Below are 25,320 nucleotides of genomic sequence, written 5' to 3'. Positions count from 1 at the left end.
TTTCCCACCACGTGCAGCTTCCATTTCCAAGTTGCTTATTTTTAACTCTGCTTAAGCTTATTATGGCATCATACATTTTGTCTTATCCTTCCAGTCAATTGCTGTGCAATATACATGCTTAGCTTCGGTCAACTTAACGCCTTTCAAAGGCAGCTCTAACTGTATGTTAGTATATAAATACACAGGAATTCAAACCTGCAAAATCAAAAGTCCAAGTAATATATATAGACCAAGTCTTCTGCAGCAATATCTTCTTGATTTAATTTATTTCTTTGCCCGTTACTCAATTATTCATTTTTTTGCTTTGATTTCATCCTCTGTGTATATTGTGCTTGTCTTTCGTATATATGGAACATAAAGTAGACAGAGGTTTCTGTCATCCCCGTTGCAATTCTTTAAAATAATTATCATTAGATAGACTGAAATTGCTGCCACCTGCCTTCCCAATTAATTAATATCACAGACTTCCCTCTTTTGTTTTGAAGGCAGCAACGGCAATGGGTAGCTACTTTGCCATATATACCAACCACCATTTTAAAAAAGAAAACATGATCATTGTCATTAAGGTAGCCAATTAATTTGACTTAAAATGTTTATCTCAAGTCGTTAGAGGTTGATTACCTCATACACTCAATAACAAATGCATTTGGTACTAAATTTCAAAGACAAATTGATTAGAATATGGTGCAGTCGCAGAAAAGCTTCCAAAAACCATGTGATTTTATTAGTGATGATATGTAAAAATAATCATTCCATCACTCACAGAAACAGTGAAACTTTATTTGGCCATCATCTATTTGACAGCATACTGGTTCGCTAATAATTTTTTTACCATAAATTTTTTAGTGAAATAATGGTCTGTATTCTTATATACTGATATGTACCTTCAGTGTTAGTTATAAGATCTCGTTTATAATCTATAAATAAGGTCTTATAATTAAGACAAGAAGTAGTATATAATAGTCAAAGCTAAAAATATGTGACGTGATTAATTTAAGACGTGATCATTACGTGCGGATAGAGTGGAATGCGTATTATATCACTGTAAGGGAAGGGAGTAATTAAATGCGTGATTCGTGAAGGAACATGTTGGAAATTTGAACTGTGGGACAAACATAAGAGCTGGAAAAGAGTTATGAATAGATCAGTTGGCAGAGGAGGCTGGTAGAATTAGCGGCGTTAGAAGCGGAGGACATCCAAAATGGCGGTCGGGGGCATGGCCGTCGACGCACCAGCTGGCTTCGATGGCAAAATAACGCTCTCCGTCGTCATTACTTGCATCGTTGCTGCCTCCAGCGGACTGATCTTCGGATATGACATCGGAATTTCAGGTTCAATAAACCTCTCCTCTCGTTTCTTATCTTTTCAACTCATCGTGCTTAATTAATCGTAGTGATTTTCGAAGATGTCGTTTAGATTAGAGAAGCTAATTATTGTGAAACTGATATTAACATTCAGGAGGAGTGACTAAAATGCCGCCGTTTCTGGAGAAATTCTTCCCGAAGATACTGAGGAAGATCGCGAGTGCAGACATAAATATATACTGTGTGTACGACAGTCAGGTGCTAACACTATTCACGTCTTCGCTCTACCTGGCTGGATTAGCGTCTTCACTTTTAGCCAGTCGAGTCACGGCTGCCTTTGGGCGGAGGAACACCATGATCTTAGGCGGCTTCACCTTCCTTGTTGGCGGCGCCCTTAATGCAGCTTCTGAAAATATTGCCATGCTCATCTTGGGTCGCATCTTCCTGGGTATTGGGGTTGGCTTCACTAATCAGGTAATAATTATATGCCCTCCTCCTTTTTCCTGTCTTGATTAACTTGTATATCTATGAGTTTTAAATTAAATAGATATATTTTTACCGTGATTAAGTTTTTATATCATATACTACCTCTAGTCCTCAATTAACATTTTCTTAAGTTAATTATTTATAATAAATAGTAGAATATCCTTGTTAATCTTATATATTAGTTAAAACTATTATTTAATAAAATTTTTAATATATATAATTATTATAAGGACTACTTTAAAAAAGATAACTAAATATAAAAAATAGAGTGGATTAAAATTTTATATTTAAGATCAAATTAAATATCAAATTAGTTCTTATATTAATTACGGAAAGTAGTATTAATAAAAGTAAATGTATGAATATTCACGTACACTAAGTACATCAAGATTCATAACTCTGAGAATGTATATCATGATGTTGGGAGGTATAATCTATGTACTAATATTTAATAATTAAAGGCCTAGCCTATTCGCTTACCTTGATATTATACTCTTGAATTGCCGGCCAAAAAAAAAAAATAGTTTACTTCTGAATAGACGGATATAATATTCAATTGCATGACATCAAGTCGTGAAGATTTTTATATTTCATTCCATAATATGATAAAACGATAGTAATAATTGAAAAAACGAGAGTAAGAAGAGGTTGCGTGATGGATGATGCAACAGGCGACTCCGGTATACTTATCGGAGGTGGCTCCGGCGAAGTGGCGGGGGGCATTTAACGCTGGGTTCCAATTCTTCTTGAGTCTGGGGGTGGTTGCGGCCGGCTGCATTAATTTCGGGACGTCCAAACACACTTGGGGCTGGCGACTTTCCCTCGGGCTGGCCATAGTGCCAGCAGCCGTCATGGCCCTCGGCGCCTTCCTCATATCAGACTCTCCCAGCAGCTTAGTTGAACGAAACAAGATCGACCAAGCCAGAAAAGCCCTGCTCAGAGTGAGAGGCTCCGACACAGATGTGGAACCAGAGTTGCAGGAACTCGTCAAATGGTCCGAAGCTTCAAAAGCGAACAAGCAAGAGCCCTTTGTAACCATTTTTCGGAGGCAGTATCGGCCTCACTTAGTGATGGCCATTGCCATCCCCTTTTTCCAGCAGCTCACCGGCATCAACATCGTCGCTTTCTATTCGCCTAACCTCTTCCAGTCTGTGGGTTTTGGAAACGACGCCTCTTTACTTTCTGCCATCATACTGGGAGTCGTTAACCTTGGCTCTGTCCTCGTCTCCTCCACCATCGTCGATCGCTTTGGTCGAAGAGTCCTGTTCATTGCAGGGGGGATTCAGATGTTTGTCTTTCAGGTAACAAGCAAGTCCTACATATCTATCATCTAATCCTTCCATTTATTAGCTGTTGTATGCCAGTGATTACTAATGAGTATGACCCCGCATTGACGTTGTGAAGATCGCGGTGGCAATTGTGCTAGCAAAGACGACTGGTACTCACGGGGCAGAGGAATTGTCGAAGGGGAGCGCAATATTGGTGCTGGTGTTTATGTGCCTGTACGCTATTGGTTTTGGTTGGTCCTGGGGGCCGTTGACATGGCTCATTCCCAGTGAAATATTCCCCATACAGATAAGGACGACTGGGCAGAGCACGAGCATTGCCATCAACTTCTTGACCATATTCATTTTGTCACAGACCTTCTTGACCATGCTGTGCCACTTCAAGTTCGGAGTCTTCTTATTCTACGGGGGCTGGATCTTTGTAATGACCATCTTTATTATATTTTTCTTGCCCGAGACCAAAGGAATCCCTTTGGATTCTATGTATACAGTATGGGAGAAGCACTGGTACTGGCGCCGCTTTGTTCCCATATCAGAAGTTAAACCATCAGCATAAAGGTCGTCATCATCTGTTTATACACAACACGTTAGGTCTTGTGTTTTAATGTCATGTTAGGATTAGATATCTCTCTTCCTGTTTTGTGGCCAGGATATTTATTTGTGTAGAAGTTTCTTCCGCAATAAACGTTGAGATTGATATGCTAAAGAATATAGTTATCTGTTTGGCAGCCGGAATCAATTAGAAGTTGGTTTGTTGCCCCGAGAAAACAGTTCTGGGTGTGTAAGCATTTTTCTATCTGTATTTTATTTCGGCATTCACTCGTGCGATAATGCAGACATACTTTATACGCATGATAATTTGTGCTTGCTAGTAATTAATAACTCTGGTCAATGACTTGCTGCTGTTATGGCGATCTTCTGGTCTTAATCATAAAATATATCTGCTATCATTTAATTTCTTAAATCTTCCCCACGGCAGCAATATCTCAACACAAGAGTGGGGCTCACCTCATAGAAGGATCAAGGCAGGGCAGAGAAATCGGGTGTTGTGCAAATACTGATGATCACATTCCGATGGAAATTGAATTGGACGGACCAGAATCATGAAAAGATCCGAAGAGAGTCATATTTTTTGAATTTATTTTCTTACTGGATGCATGATTATAATTTTTATACAGTAGGTGGCAATGCTGCATAAAACAAAAGATTATAAGGATGAAGATATTGCCAACCTGATGGAGATCAGATCGAGCTTGCAGTAACCGTACTGATCCACAGGCGTCATGGTAAAGGAAGAAGTTGAGATTTTACATTCACCTTTGCAAGAACGGAGAATACAGTCTTGTATTTCCCGTGTTTGAGAATATTATTAATTTTTTTTTCATGGCGAGACTCTAGAAATATTCTCTAACTAAGTGCCCCTCATTCCTGCAATCGAACACTGTGATGGGCCTTGATCCAGCCCAATAAGTCTCGCTAGTTGTCACTAGCTTCAGTTGCTCAACAGGACACAGTTAGCAATCAAGTGGCTAAGACGTCAGATGTGAGGATATATCGCACTCCCTGTTTAACCCGTCTTCCTTGCAGGACAGTTTCCTGCTTCCTTTTTCATTTGAAATCTACGAACGAAAAATTAAATACTGACGTATATACAAGTTTACGGGGGGTCCGACGTTGAACTACGATATCTCTATATATGTACGGAGTATGGTATTTATAATCTATAAATGCGTGGCAGAAAAACTTGTCGAAAATAAGTTAGAAACAAAGGCCGCTCAGGTGCAGTCATGTCAGCACTAATACACTGAATTCTATTAGAAACAAAGGATGCTGATCTGTCTCTCCCATGAGGACACGCCCTCTACTGGAAGTCGCTGATTTTGACTGGATGAAACAACAACTGAAGGATACATATCATAAGGTTAAAATATATATTTGATTCTTTAACTTTAAATGAGGTTTTAATTTGATCACTTAACTTTAAAAACATACACATTTGATCCTCTAACCCTAGAATTATTAGGCTTCAGTCATGAATTTTTGTAACAATCATGAATATTTTGAAAATTAAATTCAATATGTTAGCATCTTAATGTTGTCACTTTTTTACGAAATTTTAGGATTAAAAGACTAAAATATATTTTTTAAAGTTAAGGGATCAAATAAGAAAGTTACAAGGCCAAATATGTCCTTTAACCCATATTATAATTACTGAAGATCACTTAAATTCCATCACAGTGACCGACTTGAATGAAACCCACAATTAAAGCACCAGAGGCTCCTTCCTCTTCACAATAACTTCTAAAATCTACGCCACCAACCGGACTGTGAACTCATGAACCTTACCAGCCAAGCAATTCTGCACTGTAACAGGTGGGACCCCCCCTTGCTTCTGTTCTTCTAGCTTGCCCCTCATGATCATGCACAAAATAGAAACCTATCCAACGTTACTTCATCCATCCAAGTACTTCTTTTCAGTCATTCAATCTTCCTGCTGATCGTCAAAATCCTGCTCCATTTCTACGTACACCTACTCTTACATGTCATTATAGCGTGTTCTTTACATTACACGTCCCGGCTGCTTCCTAGGAAAAAGAAATAATTGATACTTCTCCGGTCCTAATTATAAGACCCAATTGACTTATTTGAGGAATTAAGGAAGTAAGTTAAGTTGGTTATTTATAATAAATAAGTGTTGTCATTCCTAAAATATCCTTACTAATTAAGTATATTGGCTAAAACTATCATTATTAGAAGGATTATCTTGGAAAAAAATGCATAAATATAAGAGACAAATGGATTGGGTCTTATAATTAGGACCAAATAAAAGTCAAATTGGATCTTATAATAAGGACTGGACGAGTATTTTGTTTTATCCGATCCAGTTGAAACGTTAAAGTAAAATTTGATTTCTGTATATGTATACGATACAACCCGCCCAGCAGTTCAGAAAAGGGATGAAATTCTAACCCGTTACTTCTTTCGGAGTTTGAGACATATCTAAACTGTAAAAGACTTCTAGTTAGGCCCTCAGAAGCCGTCACTTGTCTTCAAATAATAGTCTTTCACAACCCACACCCACCCTGCTCATATTACTATTTACTGTAATTTCAGTTTATTGACAAGCCTGGCATGGCGTGTGGGAATCAAAACTCATGTCTTTTTCTTCTTCTTTTTTCCCCATTACAAAACTGATGCCTTTTATCATTATTATCATTAAAAAAAAGTGATATGTCTTAGTTTAACGATAAAGGTCCCAAATCTTGATGCGGAGGGTCATGCTACAGCACGACCAAATGCAATGGTGGGCCTCGCTATTAAATTCAAACGTGGTCGGTTGTGAACTTGTGATAACTGTAATCAGATTGTTGGCCGAATTAATTTTAATTTATTGATTTTATTCGAGCAAGCTCTTTAATAATCTTAAAACGATAGGAATCTACTTCCTCTTTCTAATTTTAATAAAGAGCGCAATTTGCTCGCAGAAGGCACTGCAACAATTATCATGCCCTATATATATCCGCTATAGAAGAATTAATTATGCATGGACACACAGACAAGTACACTGCTATGAAATAATCACCAGGATAAGTTCGTGACAAGACAAGACAATCACACGCACCAATCAAAGTTATAATAGATCATTTTTCACACATACTTCTTCAAAACCAACTTTTAAATGTGGAATCACTCAAGATATATTTTGTGCAGAAAGTGGCAGTAGGCGGACGCAGGAGAGAACTTCTACCGCAAAGGGCCGTTAATAAATCACATACGGTGTTAAGGATGGATTGTATAATACCATGTTCATATAAATTTGTGATGAAAAGATCTATCGATCCTCGACTGCTTGAATAGCTTGGTACATGTAGTCTGCAAGGGTGTTAATATAAGCCAATGCAGAGTATTAGATATTCTGACAGTTGAATGCGTTTGAAGTAATTTGGAACTGGAAGAAAGAGAGGAGAATATAAATGAAGGGAAGGCAAGGTGGGTTGAGGGCATTTAACAGAAGAAACCTGCTGGTGAGAGTGACGAAGAAAGATGAGCAGAAGAGAGCGAGTTGGTTTTTAAGTTGGTCATGGTTGAAGTCTGCATTTAAGTGAATTCAAGGTGGTTTAATGAAGGCAGGTGGACTTACTTGAAATCGAACTCTTCCTCTCTCACTCACTGCCTTTAATGGCTTGGTAGTTGGCACCCCCTTTTTCTTCCGCTTGGATTTCTTCACCTTCGAATTTTTTCATCCATCCTTTTCCCTCATTCCTAACCTGTCTTCTCTTCTTGTATTTCTCTCTTTCGTGGTCAATCAGTAATTATCTTGCACTCTTTCGGGTAACATCTTCTTTTACGATTTAAGACGTATAGACATGTGGAAGAAGAGAAGCTGGATTGCTATAAAATTCGCCTTCTTGCAAGTGGTTGTCTGCTTCGCTTCCCTTATTCATTTTAGTTCTGATGGGTGACATTTGTCTAAGAATTGTAAGAAGTAAGAACCCAACAAGAAACATTTGCTATGTCCTTTCTAAATTACAGGAACAATCTACGAATGGCCACCATACGTATTATAGGGTAATTCATCTACGAATACAATTAAATTAAATCTAGATATAAAAATGAATACATACTCTGCACAACATTAAAACTCATGCAAGATAGTGCATTGATGCCATGATAACACCCAAAGGCCTGCAAAGAGCACTTTCTCTTTCGAGTTAGTGCATCTGTCAATGATAGAAAAGATTGTTTTATATGTAAGATGAGTTGATCTCGAGATGGAATTAAATATCAGTGGGAAATGACTTTAAAAAGTGATAGTAGTATTACTACCACATGAGCTAGATTTCAACCGGCGCGCACCTAGTTTCAACTATGCATATTTAGTGGCATGAAACGGCTAGCCATCGGGTAATTGACGGGCTGTTTCTCGAGTGGAAGAGTCAAGAAAGCAGAATTACTCCCTCCGTTCCTTATTATAAGAGACGAATAACCGAATTACGTTGATCAAAAAAGCAGTTAAAATTAGTTAAGAACAATCAATGTGTAAAAAATATAATTTTTTCCCAAAAATACCCTCATTAATATGGAGAGAGAGTATGAGAGAGAACAATTAAATTATTGAAAGAAAGAGAAGTGAGAGGGAGAGAGTGTGTGAATTTGAGACAATAAATATGGGTAAAATAGGAAATCAACACAAAAAAGTAGAGACAACTTTTAAAGTGTCTCTTATATATAGGAACATGCCATAAACACCAAATGTCTCTTATAATAAAGAACGGAGGGAGTATTTAATAAGAGGAAGCGGGTATCCGTGGGCATGAAGAAAATGCAGATGAGTGGTTGTTTAAGAGATTTAATTTAGGAGAGAAGGAGCAATAAATTTGGGCTTATGTTTTTTGTTAACTCATAGGACTTGGTTGATCACGATTTGAATGGCCGAGGGTGTTGAGAGCCTTTAAAGCACAGTTCTGGAGTGTTTAATACATGCATAGGTCACCCATGGGCGTATTGGTTTTGCGGGTGAAGAGGGTGTTGAGAGCTTTAAAGATTTTAGTTTTCTGAGTGACCCAATTGGGGAAGTTGGAGTTATTATCCACATTAAAGAACCATTGGCATTCAAGACCTCCCTTCAACTGTATACAGATCCCAATATTAATGACCCATGCATTGCCCTCTCCTTCTTCGCTTCTCACCGCCTTTCTCAAGTACCATAACTCCTCTCATCGGCTTGGCTTCGCTTCGCTTCGGCGTACTACAGCAAGCCATATTAATTTAGAGCCACTATTATGTGCTAGATTTTTTGGATGGGCTATGTGGCAACTTCATAGTGCAAAAGGGAAGGGCATTAGAAATACTATTTGACCAAAGATATTAGTTAGGAATTCACATCTAACACTTTAGGTGCAAGACTTTGGCCTTTGGGCTGTGTAGTTATTAATTGAAGAGGAGCCAACTTGGAAAAGCACGTCATGCATAGGTAGGCAAGCAACTTTATTTCCGTCTTCAAGTTTTGCCCACCCCCATTATAGACTATTTCTCCCTTTGCGGTTAAAACAGTGCTGCCTCATCCCCCCTATATATCCACCTCAAGCTTGTTGGATGTTTGGACGCTGAGACACGCGCACAGAGGTGGAAAAGGGCCCTCTTTGAGTCCGATCGAATCGATGGTTTCCTTTCATACAGCTCTGCCCGACGCTCCACCTTCTGGTGTTCCTGCAACAGAATTCGAAGCTTCTTCAAAGAAGAGGAAGTGGGAAGAGCCGCTTGCTAGAGAATTTCTCAGGGATCAGACCAAAGCGGATAGAAGGAAATCCATCTTCGATATAGAGCTTCACCTTGAGACCCCTTTGCCTTCTGATAAATGGCAACAATACCTCGGTATTCAGGTATATATAAGTTCATATACTGTCAGACTGACCGAAAGCTATACATATAGCCACACAGGTATACATAAGCTACATATGGTGGTTCGTACAAGTGTATAATAATCTTGTTTGATCATGCAGTCAGGGCAGATACATAACACAAAGATGAATAGGAAACCAGCGGAGGACCGGAAGAGCGCTGAGCCTGAACCACCATCTCCCGGGCACATGAGCCTGGACCTTGGGCTGAACTTAACATGTGAATCCCCAAGGAATAAAACAGGAAGCGGTTATGGTGTAAATGAGAAGCAGAATCGCAGTTCCCGTGGAATTTTGAAAGAGCATCAGGATCTGTTTGTTGAATCGAGAGAGGAGGATAAGAAGGGTTCCGAGGGGTTAACTCGTTCTCCGTCGTGGTTGTCATCGGAGGTAGATCAGAAAGAGATGGTCGCAACGGTATGCATGCGGTGCCACATGTTGGTGATGCTGTGTAAGTCATCCCCTGCGTGTCCCAACTGCAAATTCATGCACCCACCGGACCAAAACCCTTCAACGTTCTTGAAGAGGAGATGCAGCCTCTTGTGCTAGTTCATAATTAAGAAACGTGCAGATAATGGTTTAGATTTGTTAGCTTTAGCGTCGTCTTTTTATTCTGTGGTGAATAGCCAAGTCTGTGTACGCTGCTGTAAGCTGAAATTAGTGGAGATGAGGGTTATTCTACCTCTACCTAGCTGATGAATATTGGCTGTTAAAAGCAGGGTGATGACCGATAACATATATCATGTTACTATTCTAACCTTTGTACGTAATGATATATTTATGATCTACAAGTGTTTCCGATGATCCAGGCTTTAGCAATTAAAACTCAGCAACAAAAGTTTCCCGTATCAAACTTCACTCACAATTTCTTCACTTTAATTTGTGACGTTAAACACCTAGGTACGCCCCTCGGGAGGGCCATTTTTAAAAATTGCAGGACAGTGAGTGTTACGTTGTTGATTGATCTCTTGGAATCACGTTCTTAATGTGTGTTAATGCTGCGTTACAGTATTTAAGGAAATGCAGCGAAACCAGAAGAGGTTGCTTATATCCGGGCTTTCATGGTCCGAGTACTGCATTCATGAAAGCCTCATCCATCCATGCAGGAACAGACGAAATGTTGAGAACATTCAATTAACTCAGCTATGGTTCCGTGGAGAAGTAAATGAGCAGTTACTCCCTCCCCTGCAAAATATAATACTCCCTCCGTTTCTTATTATAAGAGACAAATAACTGAAGTACGTTGATTAAAAAAAACAGTTAAAATTAGTTAAGAATAATTAATGTGTAAAAAATATAATTTTTTTCTAAAAATGCCCTCATTAATACAGAGAGAGAGCATGAGAGAGAACAATTAAATTATTAAAAAAAAAGAAGTGGGAGGGAGAGAGAGTGTGAGTTGGAGATAATAAATATGGGTAAAATAATAAATCAACACAAAAAAGTAGAAACAACTTGTAAGTGTCTCTTATATATAGGAACATGCCATAAGCATCAAATGTCTCTTATAATAAGGAATGGAAGGAGTAGAGTATTCTTTTAATTAATTTGTTAGAATTAAAAAAAATTAATTAATATGATTATTTGTAGTAATTGACATACAGAGAAGATGTTTCTTTTTTTTTTTGAAAAAAATTATCCTTATAATTGTTTATAAAAAAACTATCTTTACTATTTAATGATTGGAATTTAATGAGCAAAGGATAAAAATACTTTGGCAAACATGGTTATTATGAAAGAGGAATAATTAATATGTAAGAGATAAGAAGGAATCACGTTTTATACTAATTTAGTATGAAGCCAAAACTCAATGAAACAAATGTTATGTTTCAGCTATGAGGCAGGATATAAAATGAGAGAGCAGAGAGAATACTTGCGTGTGAAATGAGGTGGTGGTAGTAGAGGAAGATGATGAGTTCACGCCTCTCCCACCAAAATTAAAGGCGAGAAGGGAGACGAACAGATTATATGATGACAGAAAGACCTGCACACATGCCAATCGCATTAATTGGCTAACGTTTTTGGTGCATTTCCATCCGCATTAAATGCGTGCTGGGCGTTCATGACTTAACATAATGTCTAGCCTCCCCTCCCTTTACTTCCATTTCATTTCCCCATTCATCCAAAGGATAAGGGGCGCCCATTCCAAACGATAAACACACATTAAGTCCACTATTTTTTCACATTTTGATGGAACCGGTACCATACTTGGAGGAATTGCATAAGCTCTTTCTCGGTGTTGGAACCACCAAGTCAGTTGCATTTACGCAGTGCTTCATGCACTGATGTGGTCTGTCAATGCTGGGGAAAAAAAAATTAATACTCCCAGCAAATACTATTAGTATTGTGGAATTTCTTATGAATTTTATTTTTTACCAGGGCTTATAAAGTTTATTGAAATTAACTAATCTTTTCATTTGTTTTTAAAAATTAAAATATCGATTTACATCACATTAGTCAAAATACTTCAGTGTAATTTGCCCTTTGAAATAATTTTTTGTTTCCGAGTAATTCTTGTATATATTTTGAAAATAAAGGATAGAATCAATATAAATTCAGGGATTTCAAAATTTTTATGCTTGCTTGATTATGTTTTCTGTTTTGTATTCTCAAACAATTATATAAAGTTCTATTGATGAAAACATTAATTTTCTAATAATTTATTTATTTTTAAAAAACTGCTATGGAAAAAAAACGCACTGTAATTTTTTTTTTTTATATCGTCACAGTTCCTTCGGCATAAAGTAACTCCAACAGTTGCTGGTAAAAAAAAAAAAAAAAAGGTCCGACAGTCGTTTCCTCTTCCTCGCCTCGGCTTCTCAAGAGTCAAGCGGGCCGATTGTTGCTGATTCTTGGATCATGAGCTCGGGGTTTTTTTGGGACCGAAATGAGCTCGGTTACCTTCACTGCCCCTCCGTGCTCCTTTTGTAATAAATCAAGAAGAAATTCTAGCTGAGTTTTGACTTTTGAATGACGCCTGCATTAATTATGCATTTCCTCATCGGTCAACACTCTTGATTACGTAAAAATCTAAAATTACCGGTAAGAAAAAAAGAAAGAAAGAGTGCATATACAAAATTTTATTCATGTCTTTTGAAACTGTGTAAATATTTTTTTATTCTGAAAAATATGTAATTTTAGTTTTGGATAAATTATTTTATCTATAATAAAATAATACAAACATCAAATTAAAGCCCCGAACGACACCCGTTTTAGCGCGCCGAAGCGTCGTTTGTATGAGGTGCCTGGGCGGGAATGCCCGCGGATTTTACAAAACCGAGAATCGGCTTCCCCCCGTCAAATCAAGTGAAAACGTGAAAATGGGGAAGGAGAGAAGAGATGGCGAGATGGAAAACGAAGGCAGGGATCTGAAGTCGCAAATGGCGGTACGCCGATGTGCAAAAGCTGCCCTCCTCCTTTCCGACCTGAAATCGCTCTCCGGTCTCGCCCTGGATAACAACGAGGTCTAATTTTTGAATCATTCTTCCATCCCCTTGTTTCCAGATTCACACATTTTAATTGATCGCCTTCTTGTTTCTCTGACTCCGTTTTTGTTTCTCAAGATGTTAAGGAGAGAAATCGAAGACCTGAAGATTCAATTGGTAAAGCAGCGTTCGATCAACAGGAGAATCAAGCTCTGCGCCCTCTCCGAGTTAATTGTCCAAGTCATCTTGATGCTCTCTCTTTTGACTTTCTTATTGATGCTCGTCCTGAAAACTCAATGAACAACTCTATCAATCTGTGTTCACTTACCTGCTTTTCCTAATCAGCTTGTGGTGAGTCTCTCTAGTTTATTTGTTCATGCCGGATAGAGGAACCGACCTTCGCCTTCTGCCGCGGATGCTGTTATCAGTTGTGTCCTTGAGCTGCCAACAAAAATTGATTACGGGTAGTTGAAATTAATAACTACAGAGTATAGAGAATTTTTATTTCAAATGTCGTTGGGGCATGGAGCCTTCGAGGAAGACCAAGTCGGTAATGCAATTTAGAGGCGATAGTTTTACTAATTACTGGGGCCTATTATATCCTTGCATTACATGCGGGATTGCAAGTGAAGGCCAGGTTAAAAATAATCAAGCACGTTTGCCTCGTTCAGCATGGATTATGTTCAGCACTCCACCTTTCACTTTATAAGATTTTATTTTGGTATTTTATCATATTCCATTTACATGATGATTCTAAATATAATATAAGACTTTAATTCATTTTTTTTATATTTATTACTTTCTCATAAATTAATTTAACTTTTTTAACTTATTTAAATTAATTAATTAGTTTTTACGTTAATGTGGTTTTTGAAACTTATTCTCATTAATTCATTTCTATTTAACAAACATAGCCGTAGATTAAATGCTTACTCGTTCCACTAATGTTGAACTAAACTGCTACCTTCTCCTATTAAACTCATTATTTTATTTTTTTGCCGTTATTCTTTTATTGCTTTGCTAGCAAACTGGCAGAAATAATATTACGAAGCCAATTTTCAAAAGCTTGTAAAATTCTATTTTTGTTGGTAAAATCAGATAATCGCAAATCCAGGAACTTGTTAAAGGAAAACGCTTGACAGGAAGATTGATCCTGTGACTTGTCTGCTCGTCGCATACCCAGCATGGGTTGGGTTTATCGCATAATTTAACCGTGCCACTATTCTCTCGCTTGTGTTTTTCATGCGATTTTAGCCTAGCAAACGACTCTTCGGCCTGGAGAAAAACAACAGATAGGGCAACGGATGAGGCTGGCTTCTAATTATTTTGATATTTATATTTAATATAAAATATAATGTAATTGATATAAATCTCAATCATAATAATATATCATACACCTGATTTAATCAGAAACTATTCATTTATCTCACAAAAATAAAAGTATTTTATTAGATGACACTATATTTTGATAATCTGAATACACGCTTTCTTTTTCAAGTAATTCCATTCCTTGACGTGGTGAAAAAGTGCAAAATCTACATTGGTCGAGGAGTCCCTATCCTAGCTAATATTTAGGCAGTTTAAATTGAGAGTTTTAACATTTACTTTTCAAATAATAAATTAAATTCTTTTAAAAAGTGACCACGTAAATTATTTCTAGTTAATATATATCAAATCTTATTCATTTTGCTTGTGAGTATAGGAATTAGTTGCATATAATCTTAATCTATTTTATCTCTCATATTTATTTATTTTGCTAGATGTTTCTATTAAAGATGGTTCTAATACAGACAATAAAAATATTTTTTAAAAAGACAATATTTATTATAAACAATTAAATTAATTAATTTTTTAAATATATTTAGAGTTGTTATAGACTAAGGGACTGTTTGAGTACCATGAAAAGTTTTTTTTTTAAAACACTTTTTCAGAAATTGAGATAAATCTCTTTACGTATTTATTTTGTGTATTGTAAAAATATTTTTATAATTATAGTTTTGATTCCAAACACCCTAAGTTTTCATAAAAATATTGAAATTCGTGGTGATCATCTACTCCTTTAAAATAAGGTAGAGAAAATATATTTTTGGGTTTTATTTATAGGATACTAAGAGAAATTTTTTGCATAAATGTATAATTTTACTCTTCATTTATTATTATGTTAATATAATATATATTAAATAGAAATAAATTTTTTTTTATTTTTATAAAATATACCATTAAAAATGACTTAGAAGAGTATGTAGGTTAATGCGTACAGGATAATTCCATTAGGTGGAACCAGCCGAGAGAGAAAAAGCCAAGGTGCTGCTGTGCTAAATCTACTGTCGTCTGACGAGCACGGCACGGGATAGTAGCAAAAATTTGAAAGCACAGCGAGTATAATTTTGTCGCGGTGAGAAATCTACTATGCTCGGCGATGAGAGCAAAGTATGGTGCCCCATTTTCGCCCTTCATGCTGTGACTCTCAGCTTCACACATTGTGTCCTCCATTTCCATTTGTTTTCTTGAGAAAGGGCTCATGTCTTTGCATTCAATCGCCCTAGAGTCAACTTCACTGCTACTCCTTTATTCAGAAAATGCCACCGCTGGAATTATGTTGCTCACAGGAACAATCTCGTCCTCCAGTTTTGTTCAAATTTAATTGCGATGCCGCCTCGTTCAATGTAGGCGGCTTGTTTCTCGAACCCACGATACCTGATTCCTTTACCCGTTTGATTTCGTCTATAATTCCTCCCGGTACTGCTTCTTGTTCGGTTTCTTCTGCGCACTATTCCCAGCAATCTGTAGTTTTTGGAGGTTTCCGGAGACCGAGGAAGACCTCGGCTACGGTTGGTGGTTGGTTTTTGTCGGCGAGCTTGAGAGGGGGTAAATTTGTTGGGGACCCCAAGGTAGATGCGGTGCAAAATGGAGATGAGAGCTCCGAGAAGGCTGCTTTGTGTGCCAACCCAGCTGCTGAGCAAGGAAAGTCACAGAAGGTTAGGGTGCGAGCCGGCAGTGCTATGAACGCCACCAAGCATCTATGGGCTGGTGCTATTGCTGCCATGGTTTCTAGGTATATATTTTTTTGTTGCAGCGTGCTTATCTTGAAAGTGGGCTTGGGCCATACTACTACGTTTGTTTTTCTCTCTAGTGCTGTTTTCAGTTTGGTGATTTGCTTACGATGATCTTTTCTATGCTCTTGCTTGTCACAACTCGCTCCAAAATTTATGTGGCGCAACCCTTTAGAAGGATATATTACCTTTTACAAGTGAAAATAGCTTTATTTTGAAGAAATTGATACATGTATATTGATGCAGTAAATGAATGAAATGATTGGTATAGACGGACCAATTCATGTCACTCATGTCGCATGCTTTTGGTGACACATGTCACATATAAATCAATGATCTTCACATGCTATTGCAAGCTCTGGGTGGCTGATGTTTTATACTTAATTACCCGATGATGTTATAACAATATCTTTCAGCATTATACATGGTTTAAGACCATCCCTTTTGACTCCAATTTGGATCTAATATAGCAACAGCGATGAAACATCAACAATTTTACTTGCTTAATTTGTATCAGATGCCAATCAAGTATACTGTTTTCACAAACAATAATGTAATAAACTTTTTCCCGTTGTTAAGTGTAGTGAATTTCAGTTGACGCCAACAATTGCTTGGCATTTTCGTCATGGCCTTTGTCTACGTATTTGAATGCCTACTTTTTGCATAACTTTTTTTTTACGCTTTTATAACAATGCATTTGTCTTTATCAGAACCTGTGTTGCCCCACTTGAAAGACTTAAGCTGGAATACATAGTTCGTGGTGAACAGAAGAATATTTTTGAGCTTATTAAGACAATTGCGGCTTCTCAAGGATTGAGAGGCTTTTGGAAGGGGAACCTTGTTAATATTCTCCGAACAGCTCCATTCAAAGCAGTTAACTTTTGTGCTTATGATACATACAGAAAGCAGTTACTCAGATTGTCAGGAAATGAGGAAACTACCAATTTTGAGAGGTTTATTGCTGGTGCTGCAGCTGGAATCACTGCTACCATTATTTGCCTACCACTTGACACTGTATGTGGAAATCTTAAAATGTGGTCTTTGTTTTTCCCTTTACTGCCTCAACCAAAGCAACACGCACATATGTCCATTATGCTTTAATATTGATAAATCTGGAAATTCTTTATTGATGATTTTCTCAACCAGTTGGCTTTCAATTATTGCATATTGTAATACTGATCTGTTTGTGTGGTTGGAACGGATCAGCAACCATCAACGTGCTCAATATCCATCTGGTTTCCTGGTCTTGGTTTGAATGATTGTTGAAATAACTAAGCGCTTTTAACATTTCCTGGTTAAGCGAACATAGTTACTTCACTCAAAATATGAATGGTGCTTGTCAACTATATGCACCTTTCAGGTCCGAATGCTTCCATTAAGAGTGGTGATTTGAGCATGTTTTAGCTAATTAAACATGTTAACTTTTGTTGCAGTTCCACTTGCATGCAGGATTCAGTTGTAGAGTATGATAAATCACCTTGTGTCAAACTCTTACTCTTTACATCTTAGATAGAAGAATGCTTAGACCCTTAAAGTTCCTTTTTGAGAATAAGAAATCTTGAAAAATTTTGTTTTGTTAAAAGTTTCCTGGCAACGCCTTCATGGAGTCCTATTCACAGTGTAAGCTGGGCGTTGCTTAAGTGGTTCTTGCATACGTTCGTATTGATTCACGAAGATATGAGGCCACCACAATAAAGAACGTGGAAGGAAATTGTTGGCAGCTTTTCTGTTATTCTGATATTATTATTTTGAAAACGAATGAGAAGTAAAATTTGTTCCTGTTTTGCTGGTTTGTTCTTCTCTTCTTCTGTCTAGTTGACTGGTCTCTTTCAACTTAATTTTTTTTAATTATTTATTAAAAGTCAAATAAATAAGGAATAATATGATTGGCATAAATGCATAAAATGTGTGCATCTTTTATCTGCCATGGAAAAAATGGTGCATCATCGTTTCTGTTTGTTTGCTTCAACCTCATTGTGAGCTGTCAATGCAAGTATAGTAAAGTAGGTCTTCTAGTGAATCAAATTGTTTGCATTTTATTATTTTGCGCTGTAATTACTAGGAAGTCTTAACATTGTAGTGTCTTTTAGATTCGAACCAAGATAGTGGCACCTGGTGGGGAAGCCTTGGGTGGTGTAATTGGAGCTTTCCGCTACATGATTCGCACTGAAGGGTTCTTTTCTCTTTACAAGGGTTTAGTGCCCTCGATAATAAGTATGGCTCCTTCTGGAGCAGTTTTTTATGGAGTATATGATATACTGAAATCTGCATATCTGCATTCGCCCGAAGGAATGAGAAGGATCCAGAACATGCGTAAACAGGGGCAGGAATTGAATGCCTTCGACCAGCTTGAGTTGGGGCCAATAAGGACACTACTATATGGGGCTATTGCTGGTGCTTGTGCTGAGGCTACTACCTACCCGTTTGAAGTGGTAAGGAGGCAGCTTCAAATGCAAGTCCAATCCACAAAATTAAGTTCATTAGCAACTTGTATCAAGATTGTTGAGCGAGGAGGCGTTGCAGCTCTTTATGCTGGACTTATTCCCAGTTTATTACAGGCATGCATATCTTAACTTTGGATCTCTTCCTTTTTTCTTTCGTTGTTGTTGGTAAATTTAGCTGTGTGGATACCTCATTATAGTTCTTGAAAGAATTAAGATGATCATGCTTCAGGTTCCAGTTCGTTCATACAAGATGATTCGCTGCACTATAAGTTGTTCAGTTCTTTAGTGTGGATAGTTTAGATTGTGGTTCTTCTTTTTTATTGACTTAATGATTCTCATTTTAAATTAGATCGTGTTGTAATGTGGTGATCACAAGATGGCCGTGCTTCTGTTTGTCCTTTTGTGATATGAATAGTTTTTATTATTTCCGTGTAGAACTAGCTTATCCTGCAGTATCCCATAAACTGAAATGACACTTCAGTAATAGCAAGTTGTGTAACTGTGGGAGATATACCCTGAAACGTCAATTTTATTTCTTGCACATGTATACTCTCATTTTGATAATGCTTTCTGAACATGAGGTTTAATGAATTTCTCATTCTGATTGTCCCATATGCAGGTACTTCCTTCAGCTGCTATAAGTTACTTTGTCTATGAGTTCATGAAAATAGTTCTCAAAGTGGTGTAGGCAACAAGGAGATCCTCAGGTATGTAAATCATGGGAAGGTTTAAGAATAAGCAGTAGACGTACACCCAACTGATCACTCTCTTCATGTGTTAGCAACAAAAGAAAATTTTTGGACTGACTCAAACAGTCAACTTACCCAGGCTTAAAGGCTGCAAATATAAATATTTAGTCTCTGCCGGAAGCTGAATTTTTTCCCCCAATCTGCTCAATTTTGTTTACATTTGTTATGTAGCTTTAAACCCTTAGAGAAATGAAATGGACGGAAAATGGATTTAAATTGAAGAGGCAAAAAAAAAAAAGGTTACTTTTAAGTAGTAATAAATTAATTATATATAAATATACAATATTTGTCGTCTATAATTGTAACCAAACAACCCCAAAGGGCAAATTTATTCCTCGTCTAAGAATTGCAGTTATTTTGCCTAATGTAGTGTTAATCTCTTGACTAGCTGTGTGATGAGCAACTACTGCAAATAGTTAATATTAATTTGATTCTTGGACAATGTAATGTGAAGCTTTTTCTTTATCTTTCCATGCGAGTATATATATGCATGTATGTAAATGTATGATACGAATGGGCTATTGTTGCCTTGCATCCTATAGGATGATCCTTGGAACAAGTATGATTTTAAGATTAGAAGAAGAAAGAAAGAAAGAAGTTCTTAGATAGCGCTTATTGTAGGAAAAATTCAATATTATTTTGATCAATGGGTAGGTGCCGGATGTCCAGGCCGAAAAGAAAGATGCCGGATGGACGGTGGACTAATGGTGGTCTCCTGTTCTATTTATTGGCAAAGACCGACCGAGGCTTATGAACAGTAAAATGGCGGTTGCCTCTTCAGTCTTCGCTCCAACTTACCAGTTCCCTAGTTCCCTTCCACCTCGTTTACTAGTGTCGACCAAATTGTTAGGCTTACTAATTAAGAACATGATTCGGCCGTTTGCGGTCGCGATTCACGAAAGATATATTTTTATTTTTATTATTTATTTTTTGATCTGCACACGGCTGGCATATTATGCACTTTGCGACCGGGAGGTTGAACATCCTTCGTATAATTTAATTTAATTTGGTTTTGAAAAATTACTTTCGTCTTCGCCCATTTCTTTCGGAAACTATTATTCCCTCTGTGTCTGTGATAATTAAATTATATTGTTTAAGAAAACGATTAAAATTAATTAAAAATAATAAATATGTGAAAAAATGAATTTTTTTCCAAGTATACCCTTATTTATAAGAGGGTAGATAAGAGAGAGAAATAGAATAAGACTAGTTAGGAGTAAAAATAGTAAAAACATATTAAATGTATGAAAGAGAGTTTAGTATGTCAAATTGTCAACCTTTTAATGCAATATATAAAACTAATTAGGAGTAAAAACAGTAAAAACATATTAAATGTTTAGACTACTTTAATTAGGTTTTTATAAAAAGAAGGCAATTTAAATTCTAGGCTGCTATAAAAAGGATGGGAGGTAGTATAAAACTAGAATCGCCACTCAGAAGCATATGTAAGCAAGTTATTATGGTCCAAGTGTTTCGAATGTATTCTCTTGATTCTGTATTCTGAAGAGTTACGTAACAGGTGCCACATGAACATATAGTTTGTAAATTTATATGCTGATGCTTATAATTTTTCTGCTCAGAATCTGAGGTGGGATGTTGCTCACCATACAAGTTTTTTTTTGGGCCAAAATCAAGAGACATTTAAAAGAAATAAAAGTCTGGGTTTTTCAGGTACAGTCAGTGGAGAGTACTAAAATTAATTCCCTTTAACAAAAAGTCAGAAATGACAAATGGCGGACCCGGGGCTCCAGCTCTCGCTGCTCGGCGGGAGGCAGTTGTGGTATTGGCCCTGGCATTGGTGGAACGGAACGAGGGAGTCAGTATCGTAATTATAAATTTGTAATTTCAAAAGCATTCGCCCCAACATACCATCAACCGGTTTCATTTGCGCGACTCTACATCGGCCCTTTTGTTCTCTCTTCCTCGCTCGGAAAAACTTCCCTCCCTGCCCTGCTGTTTTTCTCCTGCTACGGACCCTGCATTATCACATTCACTTGGTTGCTTGTTAACTAACGTAATGTCGCCGTCCGCGGACGGGTCCTCCGTAGCTGACGGCTTCTGCTCATGCTGCCTCGATGCGAATAGTGATTCTCAGAGTGATGACAGCAGATCTCTTTATGTGAATTGCAAACATTGTGGAAAATCGGGCTCTTCCCCGTCTTCGTCAGGGTCTTCAGACTTTTTTAGTCTTCTTTCACTGAAGGAGTGGGAGAAGCTCAGGAGAATTCTTATTGCGTCGGCCAAGGGCTTCACGGTTGGAGCTGGTCTCAAGGGTGGTCTTTCTCTTTTCTCGATCTTAGCTCGATTGAAGCAAAGAAGGCCGCTAACTTCTTTGAGGTAATACTCATGGAATTTAAGATACGCGAATATCTGTTTTCAGAATTCGGGCGGCATGTCTATTAACTAGTTCATTTGCTCATTTATGAATGTATATGTTCCTCTTTCTCATTCCCTGATTTAGGAAGGAGGCTCTGAAAACTAACAGCGAAGCAATTGTTACGGCTGTGAAAGAATCAATGAGTTACGGTCTTTTTGTTGGAACCTTTGCTGGAACATTCGTGTCCATGGATGAGCTTATAGGTGCTTTGGGTGGTCACCGCAGGCAGGTTCCTTTGTGGATAATCAATTTTGTTTATTGGTTAACATTTACGTTTTATGAGGTTTATCGAGTGGTGTGTGAGAGATTTTGATTCGTATTATTCCTCCTAGCTCAGGACAGCAAGATGGAGAGCTTTGCTGGCAGGGGGGATTGCTGGCCCGTCCATTCTTCTGACTGGCTTTAAAACACACCACAAAAGCTTGGCGATTTATATACTTATGCGAGCTGCTGTTTTGGCATCTCGATGTGGGATTAAGAGCAAACGATTTGGGAGAATTTGTAAACCTCTCACATGGAAGCACGGTGACATTTTCCTTATGTGTCTCTCCTCGTCACAAATATTGTATGTCTCCCCTTTTTCAATATATTAGCGAGGCTAATTTTGCTTTAATTTGATTTGGTAGAAGTCTTAACTACCACTTATGTTCAAGTAAATAAATATGTTTGTCTTTTATCTATTGTTCTGAATGTGACTGCATCCACATGGTTGCTCCCTTGATAGTTCTTTCTGGGCCAAGAAAAAAAAACATTTGGGAAGCCCTTTATTTTCCGCCCTAATGCGCCTCTACTTTTTAAAGCATTATTGTACAAAAATGATGAAGATAAGCAGGAAAATATTTTGGCAATTGGTTGTAGGTCTTCTTACATATTAAAGCAAGAGAGTTTACCTTCTTCATATAAGTCATTTCTCAATAAACATGGTGGAAAGGATCTTGTTATCTTAAAAGGTGTAAAAGACATTGCAAGTGGGATGCCTTTTACTGATTTGGAAGCAATACAAAGATACTACAAGGCCAAGGGTGTCGATGTGCATCTTGATCCGAATATGGAAGTTCCATGCTCGGTATGGGAATGATTCTTATCCATTTATTTATTTCTCGATAGCTGTTTGTTGGCTAGGGGATTGGAGGACTAAATATAAAAGATAGAACATAGTTATTACGTGTTCCATGTTTAACAAATATTACTATTAGAAACTGGAAATCATTTGATTCAGCATGCAGATGCTACACTTAGCTTGGAAGTTGGAATTATCACAATTTCCTGTACTCACAGTACTTAAAGTTCATCTTACATAATGCGTAAAACATCAGTTCTTTATCATGATCAGGCCTACTAGAGTTGAAGCTCCTATGGTCATTGTTAAGTATCTGATGAGGAATTACATATATGTTAAGTTTGTGTTTTCTATGGGCTCTCTCTCGTAGAAGCATATTTTATTTTTCTATGGCGCAGTATATCGTTGTTGACCAATATCTTGCAGATTATTCATGAAAATCAGTCATGTGGTGGGCATTTTCTTTCTTTTCTCCTTGAAGCCTACAAGAGAGCATTATCTGTTTATCTTCCAGTTTATCTGCTCCCAGCACTATTAGTTCACAGACAAGGACTTGTAAAGAGGTGATCTATTAATCTAATGTCCACTTTCTCCTTTCCGAACATATTAAGAAGTGAGCCTCTGTTTTATTTGGATAGAATTACTTTGAATGCAAGGATTCCCATGATGCAAGCAGTCCTTCAGCAATGTGGAAGGATTGCATCTGTATAATCCTTTAGTCTGTAATTATGGCATAGTGCATGGAATTACTATTTTTTTGGCCTTATTACTCATCATCAACATTCTTATATGCAGGCCTTATACAATATTAGCCAAGGGTCTTGTTGGCACGGCAAGATCAAGCTTATTCCTGTCTGCTTATTGCTCATCTGCCTGGTCAGCATCTCTTACCTACTCGATACCCATTACCTTATCCCTAGTTGTCTTGTTGCTAATTTGGCAATGGTTTTAAATTTAGTGTTCTTTATCTGTTCAAAATTTCCAATTATGCTGGTACGTTATGCTGTCCGTATAATGTGCATTGGCCAAATAGTGCAAACCAACATTACAATCTTGTGAATTCCAGTTACATTAAAAATTAATTGAATCAAGCAAAGCAGATAAACGTTGCAATTCTTGTAATCTTTTTTATAGGTTCAATCTTGCATGTCTAAAGATACGTGATAGTTAAAAGGAAAAAACTAACATGCGCCATCTAAATCATTATTTTGATAGTTTTTAACGTGAACCCAAAAACATGCTCATAGTAATACAATACTGGATTATAAAAGTATCCACTTATCATATTTTTATTGAAAATATGATAGAAAAGACGGACTAAGGCCATATATTTCTGTTTATTGCTAAACATTGGCTTAAAGAGAGAAAACTTACATGTGAGGGAACATAAGAAATGCATGGTCCCCTTTTAAGTGCTTGCGATCAATTGGCTCTATCATTCTCAATTTTATGAGATGACTTCTATTGAAAGTATCATATGTATGATGTGAATGCCTCAATTGTTCATCAGGATGTGGACGTGCTTGCTTTTCAGAATCCTCAGAAGATGCAACATTCCAATGGTGGTCATGGGAACGGTACGTTGCTTATTGTGTCTTTATATTCTCATCTGTTTGGCTAGGGTATTTTAATTTGTATCATCTGCTTGTAAGTGCTGCTGTTGGAATTATATTGGCGAAATATAAAAGCATCTCTAATGCATTTTGCCGCAGTTCCCTACTGGGCTTGCACTGGGTATTGAGAAGAAAAGCAGACGAATGGAGATTTCATTATACTGCTTTGCGCGAGCAATTGAGAGCTTTTTCGCATGCTTGGATGATGGAGGATATTTGCCGCAGTCAATTAAGATTAGGAGAGCTGATATTCTGGTTTTCAGCTTGTCAACGGCCATCATAATGCACTGCTATGCACAAGAGAGGGAAGTATTTAGATCCAAATATTTGAATGTCCTTGACTGGGTGTTCGGTGTGCCTCCTCCGCCATGTGAAACTCCACGCTGTAAAGGTGGGTAGAACGATCAAATGCTTGCCCAGAAGGCAATTTTACTCGCCACGTGCGCTGAAATCGAAGTAAAAACGATGCTCGACTTAGTGACAGCGAGAATAGCATCTAGCTCATCAAGAATCAACCCTTCGCTGATAAAGAACTGGCATTTTTACCCGAGTGCCTGCGGCTTCCAAGGAAGCTGCGTAGGTTTTCCATTCGTGATACATGCAGTGCTGCGTGTTTCTTGGATTTGATGCCGTACCCTGTCCTTATTCTTGTGGGTGTAAATTCAATTTTGAAAATAATTATGGCGGGCGTGCAAGCTAATGTGATTCCATTTATAATTGCTGACAAAATGTGGGGGAACAATATATGCAAGTTTCTCTATTGCTCATGTAATTCAAACAAAGGGAAATGCAACTTGCATATTCACATTTCGTCCTTGGGGAGGGGCATGTTTGAAAATTGAAATGCCCTCGATGATAAAGAGTGATCATTGGATCATTTACTTAAAAGCCTGGCTTATACGCCTATCTGCTTATATTTCTATTACATATTTACATGGGTGCGCGCCTGTTTAACTGTTCGTATATGCAAATAATGTGAGTGGCATATATTTATAAATAAAAGTACATAAAAAAAAACACTTTTTAAAACTTTATCTTTTGTTATACGAATATGCTAATGTTCTTAAAATAATGTTAGACTCAAACAAGAGAGTCAACTTACTTTAGTAGCTTGGAGTAAGC

General features: G+C 37.4%; 5 protein-coding genes across 7 annotated transcripts; all 5 read left to right on the top strand.

Annotated features, from left to right (window-relative positions):
* Nucleotides 1-20,168, top strand: LOC114729036 (probable mitochondrial adenine nucleotide transporter BTL3). 3 transcript variants are annotated; one of them, XM_028915978.1, is made up of 7 exons: nucleotides 1-11; nucleotides 6,663-6,667; nucleotides 15,303-15,957; nucleotides 16,666-16,969; nucleotides 18,046-18,513; nucleotides 19,019-19,106; nucleotides 19,803-20,168. In XM_028915978.1, exons 3-6 carry the CDS (start codon nucleotides 15,482-15,484, stop codon nucleotides 19,085-19,087), a joined length of 1,317 nt encoding a protein of 438 aa, XP_028771811.1. In that variant the 5' UTR covers nucleotides 1-11; nucleotides 6,663-6,667; nucleotides 15,303-15,481; the 3' UTR covers nucleotides 19,088-19,106; nucleotides 19,803-20,168. The 3 variants fall into 3 exon arrangements, with proteins under 3 accessions (XP_028771811.1, XP_028771809.1, XP_028771810.1); XM_028915976.1 differs by having other exon boundaries at nucleotides 19,770-20,168; XM_028915977.1 differs by having other exon boundaries at nucleotides 19,691-20,168.
* LOC114729034 (sugar transport protein 5-like) lies at nucleotides 1,102-3,844 on the top strand. The gene is made up of 4 exons (XM_028915973.1): nucleotides 1,102-1,331; nucleotides 1,459-1,778; nucleotides 2,462-3,091; nucleotides 3,195-3,844. Exons 1-4 carry the CDS (start codon nucleotides 1,202-1,204, stop codon nucleotides 3,630-3,632), a joined length of 1,518 nt encoding a protein of 505 aa, XP_028771806.1. The 5' UTR covers nucleotides 1,102-1,201; the 3' UTR covers nucleotides 3,633-3,844.
* On the top strand, nucleotides 9,156-10,161 carry LOC114729038 (uncharacterized). The gene is made up of 2 exons (XM_028915981.1): nucleotides 9,156-9,459; nucleotides 9,580-10,161. Exons 1-2 carry the CDS (start codon nucleotides 9,238-9,240, stop codon nucleotides 10,024-10,026), a joined length of 669 nt encoding a protein of 222 aa, XP_028771814.1. The 5' UTR covers nucleotides 9,156-9,237; the 3' UTR covers nucleotides 10,027-10,161.
* LOC114729039 (uncharacterized) lies at nucleotides 12,756-13,497 on the top strand. The gene is made up of 2 exons (XM_028915982.1): nucleotides 12,756-12,941; nucleotides 13,041-13,497. The coding sequence occupies exons 1-2, from the start codon at nucleotides 12,798-12,800 to the stop codon at nucleotides 13,200-13,202; spliced, it is 306 nt and encodes a 101-aa protein (XP_028771815.1). The 5' UTR covers nucleotides 12,756-12,797; the 3' UTR covers nucleotides 13,203-13,497.
* Nucleotides 20,169-20,982: 814 nt separating the features above from the next.
* LOC114729035 (uncharacterized) lies at nucleotides 20,983-25,161 on the top strand. The gene is made up of 8 exons (XM_028915974.1): nucleotides 20,983-21,485; nucleotides 21,610-21,750; nucleotides 21,863-22,090; nucleotides 22,384-22,591; nucleotides 23,012-23,148; nucleotides 23,381-23,461; nucleotides 24,096-24,162; nucleotides 24,298-25,161. Exons 1-8 carry the CDS (start codon nucleotides 21,166-21,168, stop codon nucleotides 24,595-24,597), a joined length of 1,482 nt encoding a protein of 493 aa, XP_028771807.1. The 5' UTR covers nucleotides 20,983-21,165; the 3' UTR covers nucleotides 24,598-25,161.
* The last annotated feature ends 159 nt before the right edge of the window (nucleotides 25,162-25,320 follow it).

The sequence above is a fragment of the Neltuma alba genome, unplaced genomic scaffold (genome assembly GCF_004799145.2).
Source record: "Neltuma alba isolate B1F8T4 unplaced genomic scaffold, ASM479914v2 tig00012600_pilon, whole genome shotgun sequence".
In the NCBI taxonomy this organism is placed as follows: domain Eukaryota; kingdom Viridiplantae; phylum Streptophyta; class Magnoliopsida; order Fabales; family Fabaceae; genus Neltuma; species Neltuma alba.
Note: the sequence above shows the minus strand (reverse complement) of the source record. Positions and strands in the feature narration are given on the sequence as shown.